This window comes from Diadema antillarum, unplaced genomic scaffold (genome assembly GCF_040938485.1).
Source record: "Diadema antillarum isolate AM-2024a unplaced genomic scaffold, OU_Dant_1.0 scf00000112, whole genome shotgun sequence".
Classification (NCBI taxonomy): Eukaryota; Metazoa; Echinodermata; class Echinoidea; order Diadematoida; family Diadematidae; genus Diadema; species Diadema antillarum.
In genome coordinates this window covers 1,420,995-1,436,898 of record NW_027271001.1, presented here as the reverse complement: position 1 = coordinate 1,436,898, position 15,904 = coordinate 1,420,995, and the positions used below count along the sequence as shown (strand labels likewise).

General features: G+C 36.3%; 1 protein-coding gene across 1 annotated transcript; it reads left to right on the top strand.

Moving 5' to 3' along the window:
- Nucleotides 1-3,228: 3,228 nt before the first annotated feature.
- Nucleotides 3,229-15,233, top strand: LOC139719561 (protein rolling stone-like). The gene is made up of 3 exons (XM_071630973.1): nt 3,229-3,381; nt 12,489-12,714; nt 14,785-15,233. The coding sequence occupies exons 1-3, from the start codon at nt 3,229-3,231 to the stop codon at nt 15,231-15,233; spliced, it is 828 nt and encodes a 275-aa protein (XP_071487074.1).
- Nucleotides 15,234-15,904: the final 671 nt, after the last annotated feature.

Below are 15,904 nucleotides of genomic sequence, written 5' to 3'. Positions count from 1 at the left end.
TTCAATGAACATCGCGGAGGTTGCTAGGAGCATACCTTCTATTGTCAAGCGGTGAAAACTGTCTCACCTCCCCTTGACCATGATAGCGTCGGAACGAAAATTTTGAGGACGTTTTTCTCGAAACTGTGATTTCCAGGACATGCGTTAATAAAATCATCGATATCTCAGCAACCGAGTACTGTTATGAGTTGTGCTATATATGAGATTAAAAAAGAAGAGTAAGGGAATAAGGTAATGCCATTTTCAGAAAATTGTTCTCCCCCGACTTTCGGATCTTTCGGATCTGTGATAACACACTGTAAATGCATCATGTTTTATATTCTAGTGCATAAATTCGAATAGAAATAAAGTTATGATGATGATAACAACAGGGTAATGATGAGCAAAAAAAAAAAAAAATTAGATAATGAAGATAAAAGTGATGGTGGTGATGATAAAGGTAATCGGAATGAAATGATAGGCACAGAAACATTGCATATATTTGTTGTAGTTTTAAATCCCATTTACAGGGGAAAAAATGTGATCAAACAAAACAAAATCTATACTCAGATTTAAGGTTCATAGATTGTAATCTGACAGTAAATTAGTTTTCAATCTAGCCTTCAAAGAGCATAACGTTTGACATGATTTAAAATAATCTGGGTGTGTTTTCCAAATATTTGGTCCATTATGTCTTAGAGATTTTTGTGCAAGTAATAATTTGGAATTTACTAAAGTAGAAAATGAAAATTTTACGAATTACAAGTGGGATATGAATGGACAGTAGTCTAGTATTCAGTTTGAAGAAATCGTTAAAAGTGCTTCGAAGTAAATTTCTCAAATAGTAAAACATAAAAAGCAAGGAGTGAAACTTATTTATACCAAATGTCAGTGTTTTAAACTGACAAAAAACGGATTAGTGTGGGCTATAAGTATTGTGAGCCAGTACAATGAATATGCGAATGGCTTTCTTTTATAATAGATGAATAGAGTTGAGTTTAGTCTTCGCACTTGCAGCCCACACTAGATTACAATACATAATACATGGTAGGATTAAATGAAATGTAAAAAATAACAAGAGCATGCTCAGCAAGATAACTTTTCGTCTTTAAAAAGATACCTATATTTCTGGAAATACAGGTTGTAACATAACGTATGTGATCATTCCAAGTTTGAGTTTTCATCAATAAACATGTCTAGAAATTTAATAGAACTGATGATGATGATGATATAATTTTTTATGATGATGTTCATTAGATGGAGAGGTACAGGATTATCCTGGGTCGCTTTACTCCTAAATCGAAATGAAGTTGTGTCTTAAGAGTATAATCAACAGTGATATGACATACCTGAACGGTTTGAAATGAAAAGGAACTAAAACTCAATTCTTCTTAGTTTAACATATTTGCTTTTGTATCTGATAATAACAAAAAAATGTAGGAAACTTGTAATCATAATATCAAGATTATCTCTGCTTTGTAGTAAGTGAAGTATCACTCAAAAGGTTAAATGATGGACTTTTAGTTAATGATAAGAACTGTAGGGCTTAACCCATTCTGCGATTAAAGGCATAATTCATCATTAGCGGATGAAACAAAAACCCAACATTAGTGCTTCAAAATAGTTCTTAAATGTGAGTTAGGGATAGAAACAATCAGTAAAAAAAATTTGAACCAGTATAATCTTTGTTGAGTATTTTAAAATATACAAAATGTGAACAATAGTTATAATAAGAATGTTTCAAGACTAAACCTTCTACATTTATGGTTTAATGAGAAAGATAGTAATATCTCCTTATATTTTAGGCTTTGTTTCAAAAATTTTGTATGACTTACCTAGACATATACATCAATTATGATACCTTGAACATTTTTTTTTTTAAATCACTGCTCCCTAAGGTAAATAATACCTTTAAACTCTTCATGTTTGGAAAGTGATGATGGCATTATGGTAAAAGTTTTCGGTTGAATGGACATTGCACAGGAAAACGTTGGCCAGAAATGGTCCTCTTGTCTGAAGCAGTATATGAAATTTTGATTACCTAAGATACTTGCCATGAAAATAAATTGGTCGTTCAATTCAAAACTTATATAGAGACTGTTATCAATTAAATATACCTCAATTTAAAATGTAGTGAGCAGCCTCATGTTCAATCAAAATCGCGAAGAAAACTTGTCAAGTGCAGTGATACGGACACGATCAATAATCCCCTTCCCCCCCCCCCCATGTTGTCTATCCTTGCTTGTTCAAAATCGCAAAATACAGACATTCTCATTGAGTGAGAAGTGCATTTTTGCTACAGCCTGTCATAACCCGGATCTTGGACATTTCTCTTTTTATTCTACATCTTCTCCTTATCTTCTTCTTCCTCTTCTTTCCTCTTTATTCAAATTTAGCCGTCATCTGCATGGTATATGCGCATCTAAATATTTCTCCTATACATAAACCAATTCGCATTTTGTTGGCTTTTGTTATGTGATTAAAACAAAAAAATTAGATTACAATGTCTGAGCATATTATTTTCCCCAGATTGTCTTTCTTTGTCCTGAAGTTTTAAAACTGTTAGTAAAGTAAAAGAAAAGTGTTAGTAAAGAAAAAAAAAATAGATTGCAATGTCCGAGCACTTTATTTTCCCCAGACTGTTTTTTTTTTTTGTCCTAATGTTTAAAACTGTCAGTAAAAAAGGTTTAGTGAGAATTTATCATCTCAAAAATCTGACAAAAAATTATTTGGTCCCTTTTTGCATTTTTTTTTTACCTTGAATATCTTTGTCCCACACGCATCGTTTGTCCAAAAAAGTAAATGTACCGACTGGGAAATTCAAGCATTGAAGCAACTTTATTCCCGTACCAGATCGTCCAATGTAAATTTACCTTTTTTTTCATTCCCAGACAAAAAAAATAATGCGCAAACTGTGCTCAGCGTCACTATACAGTTACTTTCAAATACACCCACCAGGCATACCCCGCATCCACCATGGACTTTCTATTTCTGTGGGAGCGACATCCCACAATTGCATTACACCGTTGTAATTATGATCCCGGCGATGAAAAGCCATGTTCTGCCGGGTTCTTTTTCACTAGCTCAGTCAACCGGTCCATATGGATGTACATGAATGTGTCGCCACGAATCTGTGACTTTGTATATTTGAATCTAGAGAAGTAGGTTGTACTGTGGACGGGGTGGAAACGGCACCTTCCGTTAACTCTCGCTCCATCGGAGTAGGATTGCTAAAATCAACTGTTCATGATGGCATCAGAAGGCAGTCCAGTATTGCAGAGGTCACCAACGACAGTGCAGACAACGATAAATAGTGAAGATGAGAGCAGAAAGTGGTATTCCGTGCAATGGGCGGACCTCAAACTTTGTTCCAGACGACTTAGGGACGTGTCTACACCACACGTAAGTATGCACGCCGTGTGGATAGAAATTAATCCACGCGCAGATTACGAAGTTTATCCAAAAAAAAAAATCTCCCCATAAATCTTTTCTTTTTTTCCTCATTGTGAGGTATAATTCAATGTAGTGGGAATAATCGTCAAAATAATGACGGAATATAATCCATGGGGATGTAAGCGAACAAAGCGTGGTATAGGGTTGAACTTACAGCAGACCTTCATGTATTAGGATCCTACACTCCTCTTTAGGCCTATTTGCTGCAAAATTGCAATCGACAGTACCTCCACAGCTACTGTAAACACCAACTATAAAAATGTATACGCAGGCATCAGCAATCAGAACCATCTAGCCGTCTTTTTGGTCTTGTTTGGAGTGCTTTGATCTACGAATACTCATGCGCATATAAGCATGGAACATTAAGAACAGCAACAGCATTTTGAAGTTAATAAGTGAATGGCATAATTCTCAAAATGACCTTTGCACATTCGCAAACTTCCTAAAAGCTGTAAAACGCTTAGAGATGATTTTCGTGTAAGGTGCTGTATATACAATGAAAACATTATAAAATATTGTATGGTGCATGTTGCCCCCCACATTTGGGGGAGCTCCTCCTCCAACCCCCCCCCCCCCCCCCCCATACAGTATGGAGAAGAGGCCTTGAACAGGGAAACGTTGGTAAAGTGTATGAATTGCGTTATTCGTGAGTGGCTAGCTCTCTGGGGCTCTTGTTTTTAATCATGGGATATCAATAGATCACTTGAATGGATTTCTTAATACAGACAGGCACAATAGCTCTATATTCTCAGCCAATCTAATTTATAACTCAATTTCTGGAAAATGTACAGTACCCCAGCTTTGTGTACTGCATGTTGACATTTTCACGCTTAGTTGCGTATTATTCATTATTTTATCTAATCTAATCTCTGCAGATTTGAAGGGAACTAATATCTTCATGTGAAGTTATTCTTATTTCAATCCTTGATTTGTTGAATTAATCATTTTTAGGGGGGTTTTGCAAGAAAGTTGCAATTAATTGCAACTCCACAAAATCTATTGCAAATCCTACAATAGATTGCAAATTTGCAATTAATTGCAAGTTGCAATCAATTCTGTTGCAAAGAAGATGCAATTGATTGCAAATCAATTGCATCTTTGCAATCAATACTTATTGCTAATCAATTGCAACTTTGCAATAGATTCAGGGGTAGTTGCAAATTTTGCAATAGATTGCAAATGTCATAATTGCGGCTGCTTATATAAATGCTATAGGATAAATCTCCAAATTTATTCATTTCTCGTAAGAAAAAAGGACAAAATATTCCGTATAAATGACACTTTAATGAAATGTGTGATTGTGTAAGATACACTTTTTTATATCCCCCGCATACGTGTTTAAGGGGTATAATAGGAATCAGTGTGTGGTAGGTCGGGCGGTCGGTTGCAAATCTTGCGTCGTGAACTCTTTCCACAGTTTTGAGGGCAATTTCGATGAAACTGGTTACATGATGACATTGAGGTGAAGATGTGCAAGACATGTTCTTGGTTTTGTCGGAGTAAGCGTTGCCATGGTAACCACAATTTTCCAAAAACCTTGGGGAGTGAACTACTTCCACAGTATCTAGCAATTTATTTTAAATTTGGTATGCATAATGATCTATAGGTGTAGTTATGCAAGACACACTTCGTGTTTGTACCCAACAAGGCGTTGCCATGGTAACGGCATATTTTCTTGAAAAAATCTTGTGGAGTGAACTACTCCCACAATTTTGAGGCAATTGAACTTAAATATGGTGTACATGATGGCATTGAGGTGTAGATATGCAAGACTTTTTTTTTTGTTTGTTGGAGAAAGCGTTGCCATGGTAACCACAATTTCCCAACAACATTGTGGAGTGAACTATTTCCAGTGTTTCAGCAATTTATTTCAAATTCAGTATGTAGGGCCTTCAATGATCTATAGGTGTAGTTATGCAAGACGCTCTGCGTTTGTACCTTACGTGTTGCCACGGTTACTGCATACTTTCTTCAAATCTTGTTGAATGCATTAATTCCACAATTGTGAAGCAGTCAAACTCACCAGGTACTCACAAGGTACTACACACATGTATACACACACACACACACACACACACACACATAACAAGGTAGTGCAAATTTGTGCTGGACACATTTTCAAGAGTACAGTTGAAATTCTATTGCCATGGAAACAGTGCATTTTGACAGTGAAATCAAGTTTAAAAATATAGATTTAAATTCATCTGCAGTTCTTTGGAAATTCTGAAGAAATTTTGGCACATGTCGGGATGGTAACTTAGAGCTGCACAAGAAGTATTTTTCAGCAGCTGTAGGCACTACAATATTTTTTTTTTCAATTTACATGTAAAGTATGAATATGATGCATTACACGATATACATGTACACCATACCACACTAAAATTAACCTACTGTATAGGCCTACGCTCAATGTTCTGCAGGTATTTATCTTCATGAATTTCCCAAGACAGCTGCTACATGTATCAATGAATTTATAAACACACAAAAATATCAACTTTGACACTGACATGAGAGTACATCTGCATACATATTATATTTGTACATTCAGTACTGTGTACCCCACATTCGTGAATTTATCTACTTGCACAATTGTCTCAAAGTCTTAATAAGTACTTGCTAAATGTATGGAGTATACAGCAGCAGCATTGCAAATTAAGCTTGCTCCTCAACCCCCCCCCCCCCCCAACATATTAGATGATGGGCGATTGATGACAAGACATGATGGAGACACAAGACACACTGTCTCTTTACAGTTTTGTCCAACATAGATACTTGTTTTCATAATGTTGAACGATCTTACGCAATGTACACTGTTTACCAAGAACAAGACAGTGTGCACTTTCACAGATATGTAGGACCCCTACATCATACTTCTTTTGTTATTACTCTCATATTGACAGAAATGTTCATATAATAAATGATGGTAAAGAGAAATGTGCGCAGGAAAAGAATACTAGGAGTATGAAAAGGTAGTTAATGAGAATGCACACCTTGCCGAGTACAGAAGAGCCATTCATTACACTCCTCATTATATGAAACACTGGTTACACCTATATACAAAAGGATAAGGGGTGAGTAAATCAACGTGTTACATATTGTTATGATATTTAACATTGAACTACTGAAATAATTACTAGTTTCAATAATTTATTACTGCTGATAATCCATGTTTCTTACGTGTTGCTCCTTACATAGCTCCCAGTCCACTGTGTGATTGACTCCGTCAACTTTAATAAGCTGTGAACAAAATATAATGATTTCATTAGCCCTTTGCTTGTGATTTTTCTATTTGTTTTTATGTTTTTTAAACAATAAACAGCTTAACCCCATGAATACCTAAAACTGATAAATTCAATGTTCTTTGTATCATGCTTAATTGCCAAATGGTTGACAGTCTGCTGGAAACTCTTCAGTCAACTAGCTATCCTCATAAATAGGATTACTTCACATGCTCTCTTCTAAGGACATGTAGGCAAATCGCTAATTGTGTCAAAACCTCCACATTAAAATCTGTATTCTATACCAAATGTCTTCTCTGAAGTTCAGCACAAATGAACACATACATATGTACAGTGTATAACATGAACATCTTCATGATAACATCATGCAATCACATCTGAATTACACCAAGTTTCTCTTCCCATTGCATAAACCCTATCTATCCCAAATCCTACCATCAATTTACACTGGAGCTCAAAATGAACCCACATGTATGGCTGAATACATGTGCTCATGTGTGTGTTCCACACTGTCAAGCACTCATGCACGTCTTTTAAGCATGCTTGGTCAAAGATGTACTAATACAGCTGAATATCAATAAAACCAGGCATAAAGTTAGCTTATGTAACTTATCTGCATTTATAGACTTGTGCTGTGATCTATTCATACAAACATGCCTTTATTAAGTTTACGCTAACCAAATGTTACTCTGAAAAATAGTTTCAACATGCAGAACTGTTGATTTTGCTCAAAAGTGTATGCAGAAATTAATACCCTAGAAATGTGTGCAATTATGCTACAATATCACAATGTCAATAGGGAAACAACATGACTAACAAAAATAGATTTGCCATTGTGTTCACTATATAACTGTGTACAACTGATTAGTAATCTAATCTGCAGTTTGGTCCACAGCAGTATCTACTGATCCTTTGTGCTAGTGTGAAACAGACGCAGCTTGTTGGAAAATATGGTTTACTACATATCTCGTAACTACCTGAAGGAACCACCCCTGGATCCATGAATGAAATACAATAAGTGGTGTATTTGCTGAGAAATCAAATTCAGTGCCATCTTGCCACAGCACAGGTTCATCTGCCCCCAGGTGGTGCTTCACAATAAACAATATCAACATCATCATAATTTTAACCAGTACTTATTTAGGAACTTTTTTATTATCGAGAAACGTGAAATGTCTCGCAATATACCTTGGCAGTTTTGAGTTCAACGATGTTCATTATTACAGCAGTGAAAAGATGATGTGTCTCATTATCCGTGCTATTACTGCAGAATAAATGAGTTACATCAGGGGCGAAATATCCAGTGGACTATTCAATATTTTTTAAAAGCACAATGTGCTATCATATTAATTATCACACTTGGATGCATGTGATGTATAGCCGATATTATCCAGTGGACTATTCAATATTTTTTAAAAGCACAATGTGCTATCATATTAATTATCACACTTGGATGCATGTAATGTATAGCCGATATTATTACTGCCCATGCACTTGATGCAGCTCTGAAACACTGCTTCGTGTTTACCTTGCTTTGTAAGGGTGATGACCTCAGCCTGATGAAATGTGTTTAAAAAATAAGCGCCTTGTTTTGTTTGCACTTTTCCTCATTGTTGACAGCCAGCTGCTCATCCTTTGCAGTCTATACCATCTCCTGACGTCAAGTTTGGCCTGTCTGCCCTCAGCTGCCATTCCTCTTGATTCACAGAAGTTATACCTATACATGATACAAAAAATATTGAAGAAATAAGATATGAAAAATAAAAATGGCAACATTGCACGCAAAAAGTCATTTTGTTGAGACCTAAAAGGTGTTTTAGGTAAAGGTATGATGGTACCAACATCTTCAATAAACAAAAGAGAACAGATAAAAAGAAATATAAAAGGGTAAAAATTTATGGCAAAAAGGAAACGTGCCATGAAAATTTAATATTGGGCCCTCAAAGTTCGTTGACCCCTGCCTGTGACTTTTGACCATGTGGTGACCATCCACTTACCAAGGGACATCTACCATCCAAGTTTGGTCACAAACGGACCTATGGATCAAAAGTTATGACCCATAATAGCCTGGACGCGCCATAAAAAAAAATAACATTGGGCTCTAACACTTCGTTGACCCATGCTTGTGACCATTGACCTTGTGGTGACCATCCACTCCCCAAGGGACATCTACCATCCAAGTTTAGTCACAATGGAATATGGATCAAAAGTCATGACCCATTATAGTAAGTCGAGGGAACGACTTAGCAAGTCGAGGGAACGACTTAGTAAGTCGTGGGCACGACTTAGTAAGTCGTGGGAACGACTTAGTAGGTCGAGGGAACGACTTACGAAAAATATTTCTTTCCATGTCCCCTAAGGAAGGCGACCACGGCGACCATGGCGATCTGTGAAGATTTAACAAATCGTGGCGCGATCGCCGTCCGTCTCCATTTTTGGCCTCCGAGGCGATGACACTACGGTAATTTCTCTACGCTCGACCTGCGCTGTAGGCAATAGTGCCACGATAATGCTACGCTGCCACGTTTTTGACGCTTTTCCAAGCCGACGAGACATGCTGCTTCTGCGATCAAAGCGATTGTATTGCGATATCCGTACTCTTATCAAGACCTCGCTACAACAGTGCTACGATCGGAGCGACAGTGACACGCTTACGCCGGGCTCATTCTACGATCTCAAGCGATCGGGGTTTAAAATGGGTTTCATGATTGAATTTCTTCAGGCAGATGTCGGTGTCAAACCAACATGGATATGCAGAATATGGTTTTTACCCTTACATCTTAGCATTCTAGAACACACCAGTTAGAACCTGATGTGAAATTGCACTATAACTAATTCATCCATTCAATTAAAAGGGTTGAATGTGGATATGATATTAAAGAACCGGCTTACGAGCAAACTACAAATCGTATCATACAATGAGACAATTTTACGAAGATATATTTGAAAACATTACAACTTAATTTACTTTCATTGACTTGCAATGGTATATGACAAACAGACAATTTAATAAACACAGTAGATTCGCACTAAGTATACGTGGAAAAATTAATCATATATACGCTTTTCTCCAAGTCCTCCATCCTGGTCTGTGCGTCACTTTCTTTCGTTCATGGTTGGTTCCTGTTGCGTAATACTGTAAAAGTGGTAATTTTCATTGGCGATGGGGACCGCTTTCGATGCGCTTGAGTATTCGCCTAACTCGTTGCTACCCCGTCAGAGTTACAAATGTGGTGCTTTTAATGCGCTCGTGAAGCGATAGTGATGCGCTCTAAAACCACGGCGACCTCGCTACGAAAGTTTTGGACATGTTCAAAACTTCCGTAGCGAGGTCGCCAACCATGGCGATAGTGGCGACCCTCCGCGCTTCTGAACCGCTCAAGATACGACGGAGAAGATTTAAAGCGATCAAGCCACGATCCGCCGCGCTTTGTCAATTTTTGATGATCGTAGCGGAATCGCCGTCTAGTGAGATGGGTGGTATTAGGGGCTCCGTATTAAGGTTATTATGCATGCATGTCTTTTACTGTTGCTTTCTTTATGCCAATAGTTATGCATTGGGGTCTCCTATACTGCAAAGGTGAGGTGTGTGTGTAAATGTCTGTCAGATTGCTCTCGAGGGGATTCGACTGCAATATAGATTACTGAAGTGGTAATGTCACAATCTTTTTTGCAAAAGTGAGAGCTGGAACCAGGTGCGTTCATACATACTCTGGCCAAGTACTGTTATTTAGCGCATCTATCGATGGATTTTGAGTCCTTCCCCTCGACTCATCGTAACTTGCATGTTTCTGTGATTTCAGTGTGACTAACAAAAGGCATGGCGAGGGAATACTCATGTTATGCTCTGTCTCGGGGAGGGTGCCTTCAAATGTCTTTTGTTAATCATAAAGTACTTTAGCCATTCATTGACAAACGAGATCACAACCAGAATCTTGGTTTGAAAGTTTTTTGGTTTTGTGTGTGTGGCTGTATACAAGTACTGTAATCTGATAAAAAATAGAAGAAAATTATCAAAAAATACATGGATTATGTTGTAGATATTCGTTTCACCTCAAAAGTGATGTTGAGGGTATCATGAATAAACGCAAATGAACATGCATTTGTATCTCATAAGCCTTCAATCTATTACGAATTCATGCAATCGACCATGACCTGTAACTGTTTACCTGTACCTCGGTGAAAAATATTTTACCATGTTTTGCAGATCAGTGATCCAGGTGATCTAAATGTGTAAACATTTAGTAAAAGTAGACAGGCCTCTCTTTTTCTTGTTCCCTTCTTCTATTCTCTCCTGCTATCTCTATGGATGTCTTCCATCCCTTCTACCAGACTGTCTACTGTTCTATTTTTCAAGTATCTATTATTGATTGTTTGTTTCTTTGTTTGTTTGTTTGTTTGTTTGTTTGTTTGATATACACTTTATTTTCTGCAAATCAATATACATAAAGTACATAATCATGAACATGAGGGAAACATACAAAGTATATTTAAAACAGAGTCGTCTGACTTGCATAAACAACGATATAAAAGGAAATTAATGATTATGCAGCAGGGATTACAATAACAATTGCATTTAAGAAGCGATTATGCAGATGGCCGCCATTGTAAGCATTGCTTGAAAAGATGGCCGGCCCGAGGAAAAGGTAGGGACGTACTAGATTCGTAACAATACAAATTCTGCTGCGAAGATAGCAGGGGAAAATAAACTCTGATGTGTGATGGTGGTGAATGTGCGTGCAAATGCTTGAAAGTGCACAAGGGCAGATAGGCTGGAATTTGGACTAATAGAATTGTTTTGCTGGAAGAGGGAACGACACGCGATGTTGCTATCGGGAGACCAACATGAGTGATATAGATTATTCGTGCTTAATTCATATTTGAAGTATACTGTAATAAAATGTGCTTCTTTAAGTTTGCTTTGAATGAAAACAATCAGACACACTGTTTCAACTCCTCAGGAAGAGTGTTCCATTTATCCGGACCGTGATGTCTAATCGACTTTTGAGCAAGTAAAAGCTTTGGATTACATAAATGAAAATCATGGGAACGACGGGTAGGATATGAGTGAATAATAAATGGTCATTGGTTACTATTTTTACTATTAAATTTCTAATGTATTTATACATAAATATAGAAGCTTGGTATAGCCAAAAAGTTTGAATGTCTGCATATACGAAGAGCCTTTTTCTGAAGAAGAAAAATTGTGTTCAATTTGGTGTTGCTACAGTTGCCCCATACAATATTGCGGTATATTACAAATGGTAGAAATAAGGTGTTGTATAACATTATTAAATTTTGATCATTAATGAAGTCTTTTATTCTCCTTAGAACACTAGTTGCTTTAGATATTGCTGTTGTAATATTCTGAACATGAATATTCCAAGTTAGATTGCTATCTAGCGGGGTCACTCCTAAGAGCTTATGTTTATGTATATGCACAGTATGGCACCAAAACTATAGATGGAATTTGCCAATAACGTAGGTTTTAAGGTAGACAAGCCGGAACCCTTCACTGTGTATAATGCCAAAGACACCAGAATAATCATCTGATGAAGCACTTTTAAAAAGGTCTAGCCAGCCTATTGAGAATTCTGATAATTTATCTTATATTCTCCTTTCGTATTTCAGCTTCAGGTATGTAACATGTATTATCATTTTGTTTAAAACACTTTCATAGCTCAAAATTTTCCGATCTTCGCATTCGAATTGTAATCAACCGTAGAGTGCATTTTCTCTGAAATGACTTTTACAATTACGATTACAATACACAACGTATTTTCATATGATTGTATTGTGTTTGTTTTTTTCTTTCAGCCACGATTACCAATCTGCCTGTACGTCCTTTATCGATTTATCGTGGCTGCCTACTTCCTCTTCGTTTTGATTATTTACTACGGACTCTTGGGAATGTTTGTGGGCCCGAAGTTCCTCATTTATTTCGATATTTGGACGTTTCTCACAGCCACGTGCTATGTTTGCTTTGCCTTCTTGAATGCCGCATTCGATTTTCCGAAGAGCAGGAGGAATGCAACGCTTGAAGGTACAATTATTGTTAGGTTGGAGTTGAAAGGAGATAGGAAAGGGGGGAGATATATTTCTCTGTTGATGATTTGTTTTTCCTCCAAGGTTATCGATGGCAACAGCAGAAACTTACGTGAGACTTTTCCGTGCTTAACCCTCGACAAAGCTTTATTTCAAGACACAATTTCCGAATGTGATGATTTTAGTTAATTTAAAAGAATTTATGAAACTTATGCTGCACTCATGGTCTTTTTAAAGACTTTTTTTTATTTGAATATTATTCGATATCGACTCATTTTCACAATGAAACCAGTACATGTGAAGAGTTTGTTCGCAAAAACCGATAAGTCCATTTTTTAAGATTTTGAAGTACGGTTTCTGTCATAAAGTACAAAATAATACCTTTTAAATGATATATTGGTCACTACGTATAAAGGTACATTTTTGAAGTTATGGTCAAAAGAAGCAAAAATTTTCTTATTATTCTCTTTATTTTTCTTGACCTTTAATCGCAAATATCTTCATTTGGCAAATATGGTCTTATCGGTTTTTGCGAACAAACTCTTCATGTATTAACAAAAACGAGCAGCTGTATTCTTTTCACTAATGTGCTGCTGAATCAAATTCGTTTTTAACCTAAAAATTGATAACTATCTTATGCAGATCGTATCATGTATACAAAAGTGATATAAAATTCTGCATAAATCTCATGATAGAAAAAAAAACAAATAAGCTATCTTGATCAGCTTGATAGAATTAATGACTATCTGTTTCATTTACACTTCACAATACAGCATTTCACCTAAACTTATAGTAGGCTAATATTTCATGAATGATTAAAACAAATACAATGTTTCACCATCTTTTTAACCAATCTGTAATTATTGGGAGAAAACAATTTTAATCAAGTGTGTGTGTTGGTGGGTTTTTTGTTTTTGTTTTTTTTTTTGCAATGCATGTCCACCAAAGTGGAAAGAACACAGAAAAAGTCATTGGTCATGTAAGTTGCTTCGCACTACATAATTGATTCTTGCTTCGTGCGACATTATACACTCAGCAAAAAGAAGAAAGTAAACACTTTTTCTAGGTCATATTTTTCATAGAGGATTTTTATGAAATTCAATGTATTATATACCATATTAAAGGTAATTTTATTGGCTATTAAGCTCATAGATTAATTAAAAAGAAAACTTTACGCATGAGTGAGCACATTCGTTTTTGTTCTCCAAGGCATGAAATCAAAAATTGCAAAATTGGAACATGTTCATTTGCAAATGCCCTTCACGATAACATTGACAACAAAAGACCAGTTTAACACAATGAGAGACATGAATGAAATTGGAAAAATGAGTTTTTGTTCTCTTTATCTTTCTATTACCTGTAAGAAAAGCACAGTGGGAAACTAGAGGGGAAAAATTAGAATTTTCTGTCAAGTCAAACTTCAAGTGACATAGGGAATAAAAAGCATAAAGATGATTAAATGAGCGGAATTTTTTATTTCTTTTAAACTAGTGATTTAAAAGCCATGTGACAATTTCAATAACCAAACATTATTCACACTTTCCTACTATGAAAAAAAAAACTAAAATTTGTACCATTTTGTTAATTATTACTTATTCATTTGAATTTAGATTTTACGTAAAATGCTTTATTTTCCTCCATTATTTGTAGCCTTCATTGGTATATTGGGCTTTAAAGATATCATACAGATCAAAGATTTGTTTTTGCAACTTAATTCATGTTTCTTTTTGTGTGGAATTTGATGTTTGTTCTTATTGTTCTATGGAAGAGCATATACGCATGAATGACAACTTGTTCACTTTTGCAACTTTTACTTTAGTCTCCTGGATGAGAAAAACAATGGTGTTCACTCATGCAATAAGTCTCCCTTTTTGTTGACCTACCAGGTTGATAGCCAATTAAATTACCTTCAGTATGGTATATAATACATTAGCTTTTAGCCAAATGTTCTATGAGAAATCTACACTTGAAAAAGCGTTCACTTTCTTTTTTTTTTGCTGAGTGTATAATAATGTTGATCAATGAAATCATATCTTTCTCTCTTAAACACTTTTCTTTGTAATTTCAGACAAATTTCGGTACCAGATTCAGTGGTTTCTCTTCTACGTCACCGCCGTTGACTGCATCATCGTATTCATTTTTGACTGGTGGTACTGGTTCCATACAGGAATGGAGGAGTATGACGGGGTAATAAACTTATTTTCAGTCAGCAGCATTGCCTTACCCGTTGGCGTCTGTCTGATTGAAATCTTCCTCACCCTGATCGTCGTCCGCTTCGTACACGTCGTCTACCCACTGTCGTACCTGTTTGTGTACTTGCTCTACACTGTCATCTACCTGGCGGCTGGGGACACGGACATTTTTGGAAACCACTTCAGTTTTTTCTTTCTCGACTTCAAAAACCACCCCGGCATAGCGGCCGCTACCACGGTGGGTGCGACTTTTGCAGCTGTGTTGGCTCAGGCTATTTTGAAAGGATTGTACGCCCTCCGTGTCCGATGTATGGATAGTGAATGAACAGAAGCCGCTCTCCTTACAATGGAGATATTATCAGTCGTCGAGCTCGAGTCAGTGGCCGCTTATTTTAGAGCAGTATAAAAGAGTGTGGCCAACTCGATTTTCTGCTTAATTTTATTTCTGCCTTTTTTTTTTCAAATCACAAATAACGAAAGAATACATACATGTAGAATTCAAATCACAAATTACGAAAGAATGTATACATTTAGAATATAACGTTACACGACGCGTAAGCGTAGCGTACCGTCTGACAAATCAATTCAAAGTGCATATACAAACATGAAAACATGACATTATTCTATGTATAAGATGAATAGCATAGTATCACACACACAAAAAAATGACTCAGAAGGAACCGTGAAAATACCAGTTGTAAATTATCTAGAATTGTGCATTTCTACATTGTAAAATTTTGTAAACTTATCCTTTACTTTGTATTTGAATGAAATCTTTATATTCAATTTCTGTAAAACATTGCTTTTGTTTTGTTGGAAATGGGAAAAATGAATGATTGAATGTAGTAGTAATCAGTAGTAATTGGCGAGCTCACTGTCCCTTTTGAATCAAACATCGACTCCGCTCACAACAGAAAATCTGAAAAATACGCCTCAATGGTGCTCGACATTGAGAACCAAAGATACTCATGTGAGTTAATCTGTTTCGAGGTAGGA

What these genes read in the sequence shown, in the direction of transcription:
- LOC139719561 (XM_071630973.1), top strand. Translation starts at nt 3,229, where the DNA reads ATGGCATCAGAAGGCAGTCCAGTATTGCAGAGGTCACCAACGACAGTG. An exon ending in GGGACGTGTCTACACCACAC is followed by an intron (nt 3,382 to 12,488) that starts GTAAGTATGCAC and finishes TTTTTCTTTCAG; the next exon opens with CCACGATTACCAATCTGCCT. An exon ending in GAGGAATGCAACGCTTGAAG is followed by an intron (nt 12,715 to 14,784) that starts GTACAATTATTG and finishes TTGTAATTTCAG; the next exon opens with ACAAATTTCGGTACCAGATT.